Source organism: Labrus mixtus, chromosome 20 (assembly GCF_963584025.1).
Source record: "Labrus mixtus chromosome 20, fLabMix1.1, whole genome shotgun sequence".
NCBI lineage: Eukaryota > Metazoa > Chordata > Actinopteri > Labriformes > Labridae > Labrus > Labrus mixtus.
The window spans coordinates 20,762,551-20,775,492 of record NC_083631.1 but is presented as its reverse complement, the minus strand read 5'-3'; the positions used below and the strand labels follow the sequence as shown (position 1 = coordinate 20,775,492).

Here is a 12,942-nt window from a genome sequence, read left to right as displayed (position 1 = left end):
CTCTCTGTCTGCTCACCCGCCCACACACACACGCGCGCACACACACACACACGCGCGCACACACACACACGCTAACACACAAGCACAATCACTCACACACAGAACACACACACACACAGGTCATAAATGGATTCAGGACATTTGGGCGTGCAAAGGGGCACCTTGATTGTCTGTCTCTCTTTCTACAAACACACACACACACACACACACACACACACACACAACCTTGTTTTTAAAATGTGTGCTGCATGTGTGAAAGTGAATGTTTGACTAACAATATGAGATCTGAACTTTGAATGCCGACAAACACGCACACACACACGCACGCACACACGCACACACACACACAATTTTCTTCTTCTACTGGGCCTTTTTTAGCTTCCTGTCTTTGTGATTACTTCCTGTCACTCTAATTTTATAAAACACAGTTAATCAGTCAGCCTTACACATTCATACAAACTCACACACACTCACACACACTCGTTCATCTTTACTTATGAGGACCCTCGTTGTACCCACGAGGGGACGATCTGTTATAAGAAATGGAGGGTAATCTTTATTAGCATGTTTTCAATAACATATTGTAAGCTGATGATAATGATTATTGTGTATTTGTTACCTTAGACTGAGCTCTTAAGAGTCATACAATTACAACCCCATTTTTCTACAGCTGCTCAGAGTGGCCAAACTGATCTCTGCCCCAACAATGTGACAATGAAAGAAATAAATGAACACACACACACACACACACACACACACACACACACACACACAGGTTATCTCATGCTGCTGTGGTCACATCTACAATAACCAATCAGAGGCAACGACTGTTATCGGCAGTCAACCTGACACTGACAAAGACTCACTGATCAAAGCCTCCTTTTACTTTGAGTTGCACTTGAATGCACCACTGACTCTTAACTTTCCAGACGCCCTCCCCCCCCCCCCCCCCCCACACACACACACACACACGTCTGTTTTTGTCTGATTTAAAGAGCCCATATTCTGCCCTTTTTGGGGTTCGTATATATAAAATCTATGTATCTACTAAAGTATGTTCACAATAGCTAAAGTTATAAAAAAAGTGTCTGTTTTCATGTACTGCCGCTCCACGCAGCGGCTCGCTTCTGACTCTCTCTCTAAGGCTCTGAAGTGCCCACGTTCAGAGTCCCCATGTGTGCCAAGTCTGATCTGATTGGTCGGCCTGTTGGCTCTACCGTAATTGGTCAGTCGCTCAGCACGGTTCTCGGAAATGTCCCGCCCCTTTTACCATATTGGGAATGCAGCCACTTTAGCTCCGCGTGGAGTAAAAACATTAGCACCTTAGCACTACTGTGCTACCGCAGGCTACGGCATATCGCGGGCGTGCTACAGAAGTTAATGGGCGTGCAACATGAGCTGCAGGGCTTGCCACAACGAGCCAATGGGCTTAGATCAGTGATCTCACACTGACAAGACGTCACACTGGCACATTTTTATCGAGGGGGGCTAGAACCGAGCGTTACATGCGGCTAATGCTGCAGCTAACAGGAGGACGTAGGAGAAGCCGCGTTTCCGCGGACTTTGAATTTTTGCACATAGATGTGCCTAAACATGCACAGGACACTTGGAAAACACACTAAAGAGCATATAAAACCAGAAAAAGCATAATATGACCCCTTTAAACAGAATAAAAACTGACTGATTAAACGTCTCTGTGCTCAGAAAAGATTTCTGACTGATTACAGAAACCTTGAAAACAACCTGATATAAATGAAGCACTGATTGGTTGAGCTAAACAGCCAATCGGAAAGGCTTCTTGCTACACTTCACCACCAAACAATGCTTGACTCTCAAGCATTGTTGACATAGGTTGTTACCGATGTCATGAATAGATAAATAAGCTATTGAGAACACAACTGCTTTGTGAACCTGTTTGTTATATTTTGCTATACTGTTTGACATTTTTAGCATTGGGCTCTATGTTGATTGACTCTCTTTCTGAGCCAGCCTCAAGTGGACACTGTAGGAACTACAGTACAGGCTTTTTGTTGTACTTTCACATTGGCTTTATCCTACAACACCAGAGGTTGATGTACTTCTGTCCTCCTGCTGACTTGCAGACATTCTGAGTGTATTTATTTCCTGTGGGAAGTGCAACTGAAATACTCATCAAACCGTCAACAACTCCCATTTGAATAATCTGGCAGACACCATGTTACAAGCTGTGTCTACTATTTAAGAAACTAAGTAACCACGTACAGATGAATCCTCCAGTCACAGCCAATGACACAGCAGATATGTACTGTAATAGAAATAAAAACCTGCTGCTGCTTAAATAACCTGATTTTAGTTACTTGAGAAAAATTGTGTTCAGAGGAAAGCCATCTTTGTATGCTCGGAGAACGAGACTGAAACAAATTACCTTTCTGAGGTCTGACAATTTGAGCTCTTACCATTCTGAAGCTTCTGTATCTGACTGTAAATCTGACATAAATTCAGTTAGTCTGGAAACCTTCAGGAGCATCTTTCTGTCAGTCTGCTGCATCTGTTTTCATCACGACCTGATGAGAAGACGAGTCTGAACTTCAGTCTGTGAAATGAACATCATGCTTCTCGGCTGAAATGACGTAAACCTGCAACCTAAGGTGTCAGAGCGCTTATTTTCTTTACTCTTGTTTGCATGTCTGTAAGGTTAGAAGAGGCAGCCAAATGGATGCGACAACCCAGGTGTTGAAAAGGAAAACACAATGAGGAAGTGAAACTAACATGAGGATCCTTTAAGCCGCAACATTGCTGCAGTTATTCTTCCTGGGGTCGACAAACAACCTTAACAGTGAGTGTGTCGTGACATCTTACAACTTCAAATCAACATAAAACTAATAAAACAGGACAACATTCAATATAACAACTAAAAACTGTAGGGGGACACACTCTCTTTGTATCCTGTTTTTCTTATACTCAGAATTTGGCAAACATATTAAAAATGTAGAAATGTTTTTCCAAAATGTAAATGTGTCTCACAATTTGTAATTTCGTTTTGCACTTCCCAGCCACCATACTTCCGTAAACATAGGGGAAGAATACCTTATGACCTTTACTACAGTCAGTCACCAGGGGCCGATCAATACAGTTTGAGTTTACTTTTTGGGCATCTGTCATGTTTTGTCATTTTTTCATAAAGTCTCTAGTTTAAACACTGCAGTAGTTCTTCTCGTGATGTCTAGAGATATATCAGACAAGCACGATTCAACAAGGAGAAATAAATTATCTAACATTTCATCTTTTAGACAATAAAAACTTAATAAAAGTAGCTTTCAGCATTTTTATTAGCTCTGCCACATCACAGTGACATCACAGCATAATATGGTCACAGCTGTTGATTTCCAGGAAATCATGTGTTGTACACATTATGGGGATCCACCTCGGGTGTCTTTACCAGTGGAGTCCCCACAATGTCAGTTAAACAAGACAACGGTGTGTCTCCTCGGATGAATGAAAGTCCCCTCACAGTTTCAGAAACCAGCGTCTGTGTGTTTCCTTTCACACAGGAAGTCACTTCTGTAGATAAAGATGATGGGCTGAACAGGAAGACACTGATTGTTGTTTGGTGTGTGATGATTGAGATTACTGTTGTGGTTTTATTTTTTTTTTCTGTTCACTGTACTACCTACAATAAATCAAAAACTCTTGTTGTTCAGTACAAAGTCTCAGAATGTACAACACAGGTCCAGATCACTTAAAGAACACAAAAGAAGCTAATTGCATTGTTTTGTATCACAGAAGTTCAGATACCAAAGTTAAGAGGACTCTGCTAAATGCAGAAGTACTGGATCAACACACACACAGAAAATAATTAGAGCAGACATGACTATGAAATCATTTTATTCAGGCAATTTAGTAAACACACCTACAGAAATACATGGAAGATATTTGACTTAGGCACACACACACACACACGATTATGTCAACAACCTATTTACTTTACAGTACAGTTTGCAGCTCCTTAGCTTAGCTTAGCTTAGCATAAGTCAGGAAAAAAATTATCAACACACACGCACGCACGCACGCACGCACGCACACACACACACACGCTTTAGGTAGATGAACAAGTGAAATAGAAAACACACAGACGTAAGGCATGCTGCACAGGTTAGCTTTCTGACGCATTTATTAGAAAGTAGTAGGTGGGGTGTTGTGTAAAATGTTAATTAAACATATTGTGATCATTTTCTAAACATTGAAATTAGCACAAAGACAACATGCCAAATGTTGAAACTGAGAAATGTCATTATTTTCTGAAAGCCCATTTTTTCATTTTTATGCCTGCAACACTTTTCAAAAAGTTGAAACAGGGTCATGTTCACCACTCTGTCACACCACCTCTTCTTCAGCAACACTTTGTCGCCACTTTGAGAAGTGCGGAGACCAATTTCAGTAGTGGAATGAGACCAAGTGGAATGTTTTACCAGTCTAGTGTCATGCAGTGTTTCCCACACATAGACGATACCTGGGCATTTCTCAGTTTAATACATCTGACATTTTGTTCGTTCTATTTTCAACGAGATACAAGGTGTCAATCTTTTGCACATGATCACAGCTTGTTTTTATTTATATTTTACTCAACGTCCCATCTTTTTAGGAAATGGGGTTGTTATATTCAACCTGAAATCAAATCAATCTTTAAGTTCATTTATATCACCATCATATAAATCATAGTAAGGCACCGTCACAACATCAAGTCACATTAACTCCACTGGATTCAAAATCTGAGAACGCTAAGCTATGGCAGGACCATCCTGACCGGATGAAGGCAATTTACCTTTTTTAAATGTGGAATGACAAACAGAACTGGCTAAACATTTTGTATGTTCCAGTTGTTGATGTATTTCTATGACAAACCACAGCCTGAGAGAAAACCTGTGTCTAAGTCTTTGGCTAGGTCTCATCAACATGTTAGCTTTCTTGCTTTAGCGCTCCCTGTACACAAACCCCCCAAAAGGCAGATAGAGGTTATTAATTAAACTGAATTTAAAAACTTTTTGTTGTCCCCGGGGGGCAATTCAAAGGCACACCGAGAGAGTAAACTGCCACTCAGAGTAAATGAATGGCAGTAAATGAATACAAATGTGGTCGCTGTTTCACGTCTTTGACGGAGCACAGGTATATGATTTGTTGTTTTCTTTGGTAAATGAAGCGAGAGTTAATAACTGTTACCACAAGCAACCTCTTAAACTAGCCCTATATGTTCGTAATGGTAGTTTGATGAACGATTGGTATGTTCTCTGCAATGCAGCAGCTCCGTTCATGCATTAGCGCCCCACAGGAGGCATTCAAGTGCAGTGATAAGATCCTCAAAAGCCCTAAGAAAAGATAAGTGTTGGCTCAGCTGATGCAAACCGCTAAACCGTAACAAAGGAGATGACAAAGATTGTAACTTATCTGGTGTTAACCAGCCTGAGGTTTTAGAGTGAATGAAGATGTGCACATGCTCATTTGAGGTGTTGTAACAAGTAACAAGAGATATAAAGGTGGTCTGGAAGAGGACAGATCATGACAGTGTTAGAACAGGAGGCGTTGCTCAGTGGTGTCAACACTTCACTTAAAAACAATCACTGACTGTCTGAAAAAAGAAAAGAGATGAGATTACGTATAAAAGTTATTGCAGTAAGAAAAACTGCTGATGCACGGGCGACGTGGGATGCTGCAGAGAATTTGTGTTAATTCATAAATTAATTAATTATCTTATTCAATAATCTGATAAACTGTCGGAACCTCCCACTTATTACTGATGTAAATGGTAAATGGACTTGAGTTGTTTAGAGGGTTTCTAGTCTGGTCTAGTCAAAAATGCAAAGCTTCATTCTGTGGCATTACTAACGTAAGAATACGATTCCAAATGTTTCCATCAACATATTTCCTTCACTGTCAGTGGAGATGATTTACAGCATATAATTACTAAAACTATAAACTTAATTATTCTGAACCTAACCTAGTCCCTAGACCAATGTTTGAGTTTGGAGTAAGTTACCATGGTGATCTAACCAGGTTGAAAGGGAGCCAGCTCCATAATACGGAAAACTGTGACTTCAGTCTCACCAGACCCGGTTTACCCTCTAATCTCACTTCATGGTACATCCCCCAGGTCTCCCTGAGAAAAGAGACCTGTGATCTCCGTGGGACTCACCTGGCTATATTAAGGTCAAATAAAAGAGCTGCTTGGAATCATGTAACTAGAAGTTAGTTAGAGGATGGATTGTTGGTTTGCTTTGTGTGTGACAGGCAGCCATGAACCCGTTATAGGAGGTATGCAGAATCCTTCAAAATCATTTAAAACCATGACTTTGGTTCCTTAGTAAGGTAGTAAGTGCTTTAAGTCAAGTCCAGACCAATCCAATCCAGACTGGTCTATTCAGGTCGTGTCTGGTTGAGTCGGGACTTTCAGGCGTTGGGTCGGATTTCCGCGTAGTTCTTGACGACGCCAGAAAACCTGATGATGTGGATCTCAGCGTTTCTGGATTTGAAGTCCTGCCAAAGGTATTCAGGTGACAGAACCTTACTGGGCTTATTGATCCACATGTACCTGTACACAGGAACAGGAAGTACTGATCAAGCCATTAGTCAGACCACTACTGGTCATAACTGTAATCACGGCAATCAAGGGTCAAGTTCTGCTCAGGTGACTCCGCCTACCTGTTCAGGTGACTCTCTTCCTGCCAAGCAGCCTCAATGCCTTCCTTGGCATCAGCCTCGAAGTTTGAACGGCAGGTTTTGGCGAGTAGGTGGACTTCCCCCAGGCTGCCTCCGAACGCCCCACCACAGTAGTAGAAGTCCCCCTCCTCTTCTGCCACATAGGCTCTGGATTGAGGTCTCCGCTCATATGGGAAGTTGCTGCGAGGATCCCAGTAGTAACCTGCACTCACAGATGGGGAGAAACAAATAAAGGGGAAGATAAGAAAGACCTCAACGTGGGGTAGGAACGTTGCCAAAATGGTGAGACAAAACGGCACCGTTCAAGAAACAACACTCAGCTATCAGAAAGTATCCCTCCACCTGAAAACATAGTCCCAGAAAGAAAAAAAAAAGAAGCAACATCACACACACTTTCCATCTACTCTTACAAACGTTCAATTGAAAACATTTCACAGTTGCGTGCAATTGGCCGTCAGAACAGGAGGAGGCACCTCCTTTTTTTTAAAAAAGGCTTAACTTGGCTGTTATGAGGGCAGCAAAACAGCCAAGTTTTCTGAAGCAATCCTGGATCTTTATGGATGTATTGTATTTGGAGTCAATCTTTTGCTTGATTTGAAATGTGGAGACCATTTTTGGTGGATTTCAATGAACAGAAGAGTACCGTAAATACACTTGTTTGTTTGTCGGTGGACTGACTTGCACACACTGGGCCGTCAGTGTATTGAACATGTGTAATATTGTTATAAGGACACGTTAATGAGTAAGAAAAAGGATAGAGAACACCTATTGTAGAACAAACTGTTCCAAGTCTTGAAGACAAATAGTTATGTGGTTGAACCTAAATGACAATATGGATCAATGAGCGCAAAAAACCTACAACAAGACAGTCAACAATCAGTCGACGATGGGCAATATCTGAATCGGGTTCGACTACAATAATCCTTAGGAGGGGGCAGGCCTAGGTTACATGTTTAACAGCTAAATGAGGATCATGGACTTAGGTAACGTCTGCTGACCTGGGTGTATTACAGCCACCAGTCCACCGAGCGACTCGGTTCCCCAGCGGCCTTGGAACTTGGAGTCCACATCGAGGCAGAAGATGTAGTTCCCGTGGCCCTGTAGCTTCTCCTCGATTAGCTTCTGAATGAGTTCCATCCTGCGAGCCGAGATCTCTTGCCAGCGGTTGGAGCTGGGCACCGGGAGCACTGTCAGCTGGAGCGAGATCAGAAAAACCTTTGTTCATAACTACTAAACATTCTAGACAGGCCCAATCTTTCCTTTGCCTGTTTAACCACCTGTCTGCCGGGGGCCATCTTGACTTGGGGGACTTCGTCTGGGCGGTCAGTGAATACGTAAATGTGCACCTTGAAACCAACGAAGAAGTACTCCTCTGCTGTCTCCAGGAAGTTCTTCAGGAACATGATGTACCTGTAAGATGTCCGCAATCTCTCCAGTACACCGCCTTATCTCCGGGTCAAAGAGCAAGCAGAAATGCTTTCAGGGCAGCATGTAAACTAGTGCGTCATACTTACTTCCCAACAGCAAACACTGTGGCTGCTACGCTAATGTCCTGTTGCTGGTAGATGCTGTCGAGAAGATCCGGGTTAAAGGTTCCCTCCCAGACCACAGGAGCCAACCAGGGCGTCAGAGTCACCACATCAGTACGACTACAGTTAAAGCCACACACTGGCATCACAAACAAACAAAAAACTAAAAGTGCAGAGACCCTCAGGATCATCTTCATACTTACCCTTTTACAATGCTGGGCTGTGGGTACCTCAGACTGAAATAAAGAAACAGGTTCCTCATGAGAACACAACATCACAGTGTTAGCATTGTTAGTCCTGTTACAGCATTATGAGAGGACTGTTATAATTATAATAATTTATACTTTATTAATCCCTCGAGGGGAATTTCGGTTTTGCTGCACAAACATATGCCGAAATACACACATGCAGGATCTCAGAGCAAGCCCAGAGCAGTTTTGGGGTTCGGTGCCTTACTCAAGGGCACCTCGGCAGCGCTCAGGAAGTGGACTGGCACCTCTCCAGTTACCAGACCAATTTCCCGACTTGAACCGGCGACCCTCCGCTTCCCAACCCAAGTCCCAACAAACACTTTGCAGTTAGCATGCATGTTAGCGTTAGCATAACTGTTGAACAAGACCAGCAGAGGTCACTTACTGATTGTAGTCCCAAAGCTTCTTGATTCTTTCACCCCAGCGTTGTCTTTAGCACAAAATAACAGATAGCGACATGTGGTCAGCTAGCTTGGTTTCTCCATTTGATATCATATCTCAAACATCCCCGATCTCTTAAATACATCTTCAATCGATTAAAACGTTTGATTGTTGCGTTATCCCTTTAAGTCTTTAAGTGACAGTGATGACGATGATGATGATGAAGATGATGAGTGTACTTACTGGTCAGAAGACACCAGGTGGAACTCATGATTACTTATGACGACCTCATTTCTGCAGCAGATACAAAGTTTTGCAGTCAGGCAACCAATCAATGTTTAAGATAAAAACTGTTTCTGAAGGTTGAATTCACTTTGTGAGGAATCAGGTGAAGTGTTACTTTTTTCCTTTTTTCAGCTGTAACTGTTACATTGATAAAGTTCTCAGTTTTTTCTGTTATAACAGAATAATAAGTTGGAGCAGTGTGTCTTTAAGGGGGGTAGAGTTCCCCTAGGGGTACTTTGGAGTACTGCAGGGGACACTAGCAGATTCTTCTGAATGTTAATCATAAAATATAATTGAATGATAAACCATCATGTCAGTTTACATTAAAAACATTAGTTCAAATACATGTAATAACAACATTAATGTGATGCACCACATTTTCTATTTATTCTTTGTAACAACCAAGGCGAAAAAAAACAACACAAATCCATTTAAAAACCAGGAACAATAAATGTATCTGTGTTTTACACTGAGCCGAAATACAGTTGACATGTAGACGGACAGGAAACAACTTACAAGACTTCAAAAATACTTCCAGTATCTATCAGAATTGTCACTGTGTTAGAAATGAGCCAAGTTACATGGAAAAACCTGCTTGGAAATTAGGCTTTATAATGCAGATGTTTCCTCCTGTAAACTTAGAGCAGAGCAGACGGCTGCAGAAAGACAGAATGATGATTAAAAACAGCTGCAGTCATATGAAATATGTCTACAACCTGTCCTTAAATCTTCTCATAGCAGCACATGATTAAAACACATGAATGTGTTTTGTATTTGAGGTTGTGTCGCAGGTTCATTTGAGTACTTGTCTGAGCTGGTTTGAACAACCTTGAGGTTCCAATCCTTATCGCCTGTGTTGATTTAAGGCTACCTTGAAGAATGACAACTTGTCAACTTCGCCCCTATAAAAAAAAAAAACACATCACACCCAAGTCCAAAGCAAACATCAACATCAACGGTTAAGTTTTGAGGAACCGGCAACCTGCAGTTCCTCAAGTGTCCACTTGAGGCTAGCTCCAAAAGTGAGTCAATCTCCATAAAGCCCCATGTTGAAATGTACAACTTGACAGCAGAAATAAACATGTTTACAGCCTGATAAACTTTGTAGTCGTTTTCTCTATTCAGTACAACTGTTTGGGTGCTGATCTTTTTTTAATTATTTTAGCCCTTTAAGTTTTGCTAAATTAGCGCCATGGCCTCTTTGATTGACAGGTGGGATGGTGCTAACCATCTGCAGGGTGTCTACTCAGCAAATTCAGCCTCTGAACTTCACCTCTAGGCCGTGTTTGTGATGCTTGCGTGGATTACTTCATTCGAATATCCAACAAATAATCAGTTTCTGTGTGGTTTATTGTACTACCAAGAAGTCTGTGCTCCAGTTTTTACAGTGAGTGACACTAGCAATTGGTTCATAGTTAGCATTAATTAGCAGGTACCTATGCTAATCATCTCTGGCTCGTTAGCTGGTTCAGCGTTCGTCATACATTTGTTAATTTGTGGCCGCTCGTTCTGTGACTGAGCAGAGCAGACCGTCACATTGCAGCAGGTGAACAGGTTAGAAGTGAGTGAGTTAGAAGCTGTTCTGTCTGAAAGCCTGTGAGCTTTTAAGCCCGTCAGTCAACACCACACAATGCTGCTCAGAAGGACACAAAGACAGCAAAGACCCAGCAACACAGACACACATAACATCAAACGCAACAACCTCTGTGAGGACCACGGCTGCACTGATCAACTGAACGATGGATTAAAAACTTAAAACACGTTTTTCTATATTAATCTATAACAATATTTCTCCGTCTTTTTCTTCGTCTAAATGCTCTGACAGTGAGTCTGAGATAGGCTGTGAGTTACAACACTGATCCTTACTTCAACAATTTGACCTCGTCGATATTTGAATATGGACTTTGACACTCTTCGGCTACGTTGTGAGTTAATGTGAGTTACCTTAGTGGCGGGCCAAAGTAGACATACAGCGTCCTGTGGATTTAAAAACAGACACACAATAAGTCCTTAAACATCGACAACAGGTGAACAGGCTCGGCTTAGTTGGATACTCCATTCTGATTGGTCCATTACAGCAATTAGAGGAAATAACTCCTCATGCCAGCAGGCGGCGGTAGTCCGTTGTTAAGATACGAGAAGACCGTTTTCACACCGCTGTCGGTCACCACTCGTATCATAGGTCGCCTACTAATGGAGAATAATGTCTGATGAAAAGTTGAAAATGGCGCCGGCGTTGTCAGCCCTTGGTCTTTTAGTGGAAAAAGAAAAGAGGCGGCGTAGGCGACAAATAAGGAGAAACCGCACTAATCCACTGTCATCGTGGATTTAGTTGGATCATAGTACACAATGACCTTTATGTAGAGTGTCCTTAGATAACTTTTACCATATGTGGTGGTGTAGGAATACAAATTGAGAAAGAAAAAAAAGTATCTTTATTTATTGTCAAATTATCACTAACTGCCCGCCAAGAGGACACTATCCACACTTTGGCAATCACCACTTTATTTTTTACTTTTTTTGTCAGGTATTTTTATGAAACCAGTGATACTGGTGATACTGATCGTTTGCCGTCTCGATACCAGTAGTGAGGCACACTGTTTTCTCACCACTTTAGACTGTTACTGCAAGAACACTCCTCTATGCAGTATCACTATATATATAAAAAACATTCTGTTTAGTACTTGTAACAATAAAAAGTCAAAGTAGAAGAAGTAGTAGTTGTAATATTTTTGTACTCACCCCAGCAGCAGCAGAGCCGTCAGCAGGATCACAGTCACAAATCTGCCTTTTGAAGCTTGCATTGCAACGTCAGATTGAGGCCAGGAGAGTCCGGATCCTTGGGCGCTGAATTTCTTATCCAAACCAGGTCCACGAAAAACCAGGTCCACACTGAGTCCAGATCCAGCAGGTGTAAACAGATGGATTCCAGGGCCTGTTTCTGTAAGGAGTGGTGAGTGTCTGTTTGTCCTGACTAATAGTGGTCTTTGTTCGGGGGAATGTGTTGTTACTCTCTGGCAGATCCTGTAGCCAGTGAAGGAGAGCTCATACGTGTCCAGCAAAAGGAAGGTGGAGCAAGCAGCAATATCTACAGAGATGGAAAGAGGGTGAGGTTCAGGCAAACAGGTGTATCAGTGTGTTACTATATAACATAAAGTTCATCATGTATCTCACTAATACCTGTGATCAGGCTTCAGTACAGGTAGAGTACAGTTTGTTTCCAATGAACCGTGAAAACAGAAGAGCTCAGATCAATCATAAACAGGAGAGATAAAACACCAGAGAGCATTTCTCTGTGTTCTCATACAGCAGAACAAACAGGGGATATTTCCTCCTAATCAGTCACCATAGGCTGTATATACACAACGGAGAAAACCAATCTGACTTCACCCCTTGGTTTGTCGACAACCTAATGGAAGAGTTTGACAGTCTTTTAGTCGCCATGATTGTTTTTCTTCAGCCAGAAGTGACTGTATTTGGACAAGAAGGTAGAGCTGGAGAGGGATTAGTAAATCCTTTGGTTATCACAGCAAAACAGTCTGCGCCCGTGGCTAATGATTAGCTGGCTCATTAGGTAGTTAACCATCATGTTTCCTACAGAACGACATCATGTATTTCTGGTGTTTATTTTATACGATTTAAGAAGATGAGAGAACTTGTAGAGCGGGTTGAACTAGTAAAGGTACCTGCTCACAAAAAAAAAAAAAAAATCCATCCATCCATTTACTTAATCTTATCCGAGGTCGGGTGGTGGTGGGTAGCAGGCGCAGTCAGTCACTCAGACTTCCCTCTCCCCAGCAATGTTT

The 12,942-nt window shown here is 41.9% G+C and overlaps 1 protein-coding gene across 3 annotated transcripts; it reads right to left on the bottom strand.

The window, feature by feature from the left end:
- Positions 1–5,322: 5,322 nt before the first annotated feature.
- On the bottom strand, positions 5,323–12,614 carry LOC132995787 (globoside alpha-1,3-N-acetylgalactosaminyltransferase 1-like). Of its 3 annotated transcripts, XM_061065982.1 has the most exons (11): positions 12,317–12,614; positions 11,879–12,180; positions 11,081–11,113; positions 9,095–9,145; positions 8,856–8,900; positions 8,423–8,455; positions 8,205–8,339; positions 7,968–8,100; positions 7,689–7,884; positions 6,673–6,892; positions 5,323–6,562 (listed from the first exon to the last, which is right to left on the bottom strand). In XM_061065982.1, exons 2-11 carry the CDS (start codon positions 11,938–11,940, stop codon positions 6,421–6,423), a joined length of 1,050 nt encoding a protein of 349 aa, XP_060921965.1. In that variant the 5' UTR covers positions 11,941–12,180; positions 12,317–12,614; the 3' UTR covers positions 5,323–6,420. The 3 variants fall into 3 exon arrangements, with proteins under 3 accessions (XP_060921965.1, XP_060921964.1, XP_060921966.1); XM_061065981.1 differs by having other exon boundaries at positions 11,879–12,614; XM_061065983.1 differs by lacking the exon at positions 8,856–8,900 and having other exon boundaries at positions 11,879–12,614.
- Between the last annotated feature and the right edge of the window lie 328 nt (positions 12,615–12,942).

What these genes read in the sequence shown, in the direction of transcription:
- LOC132995787 (XM_061065981.1), bottom strand. Translation starts at nt 11,940, where the DNA reads ATGCAAGCTTCAAAAGGCAGATTTGTGACTGTGATCCTGCTGACGGCT. An exon ending in AAGCTTTGGGACTACAATCA is followed by an intron (nt 8,456 to 8,855) that starts GTAAGTGACCTC and finishes TCTTTATTTCAG; the next exon opens with TCTGAGGTACCCACAGCCCA. An exon ending in GGTGGCTGTAATACACCCAG is followed by an intron (nt 6,893 to 7,688) that starts GTCAGCAGACGT and finishes CTGTGAGTGCAG; the next exon opens with GTTACTACTGGGATCCTCGC.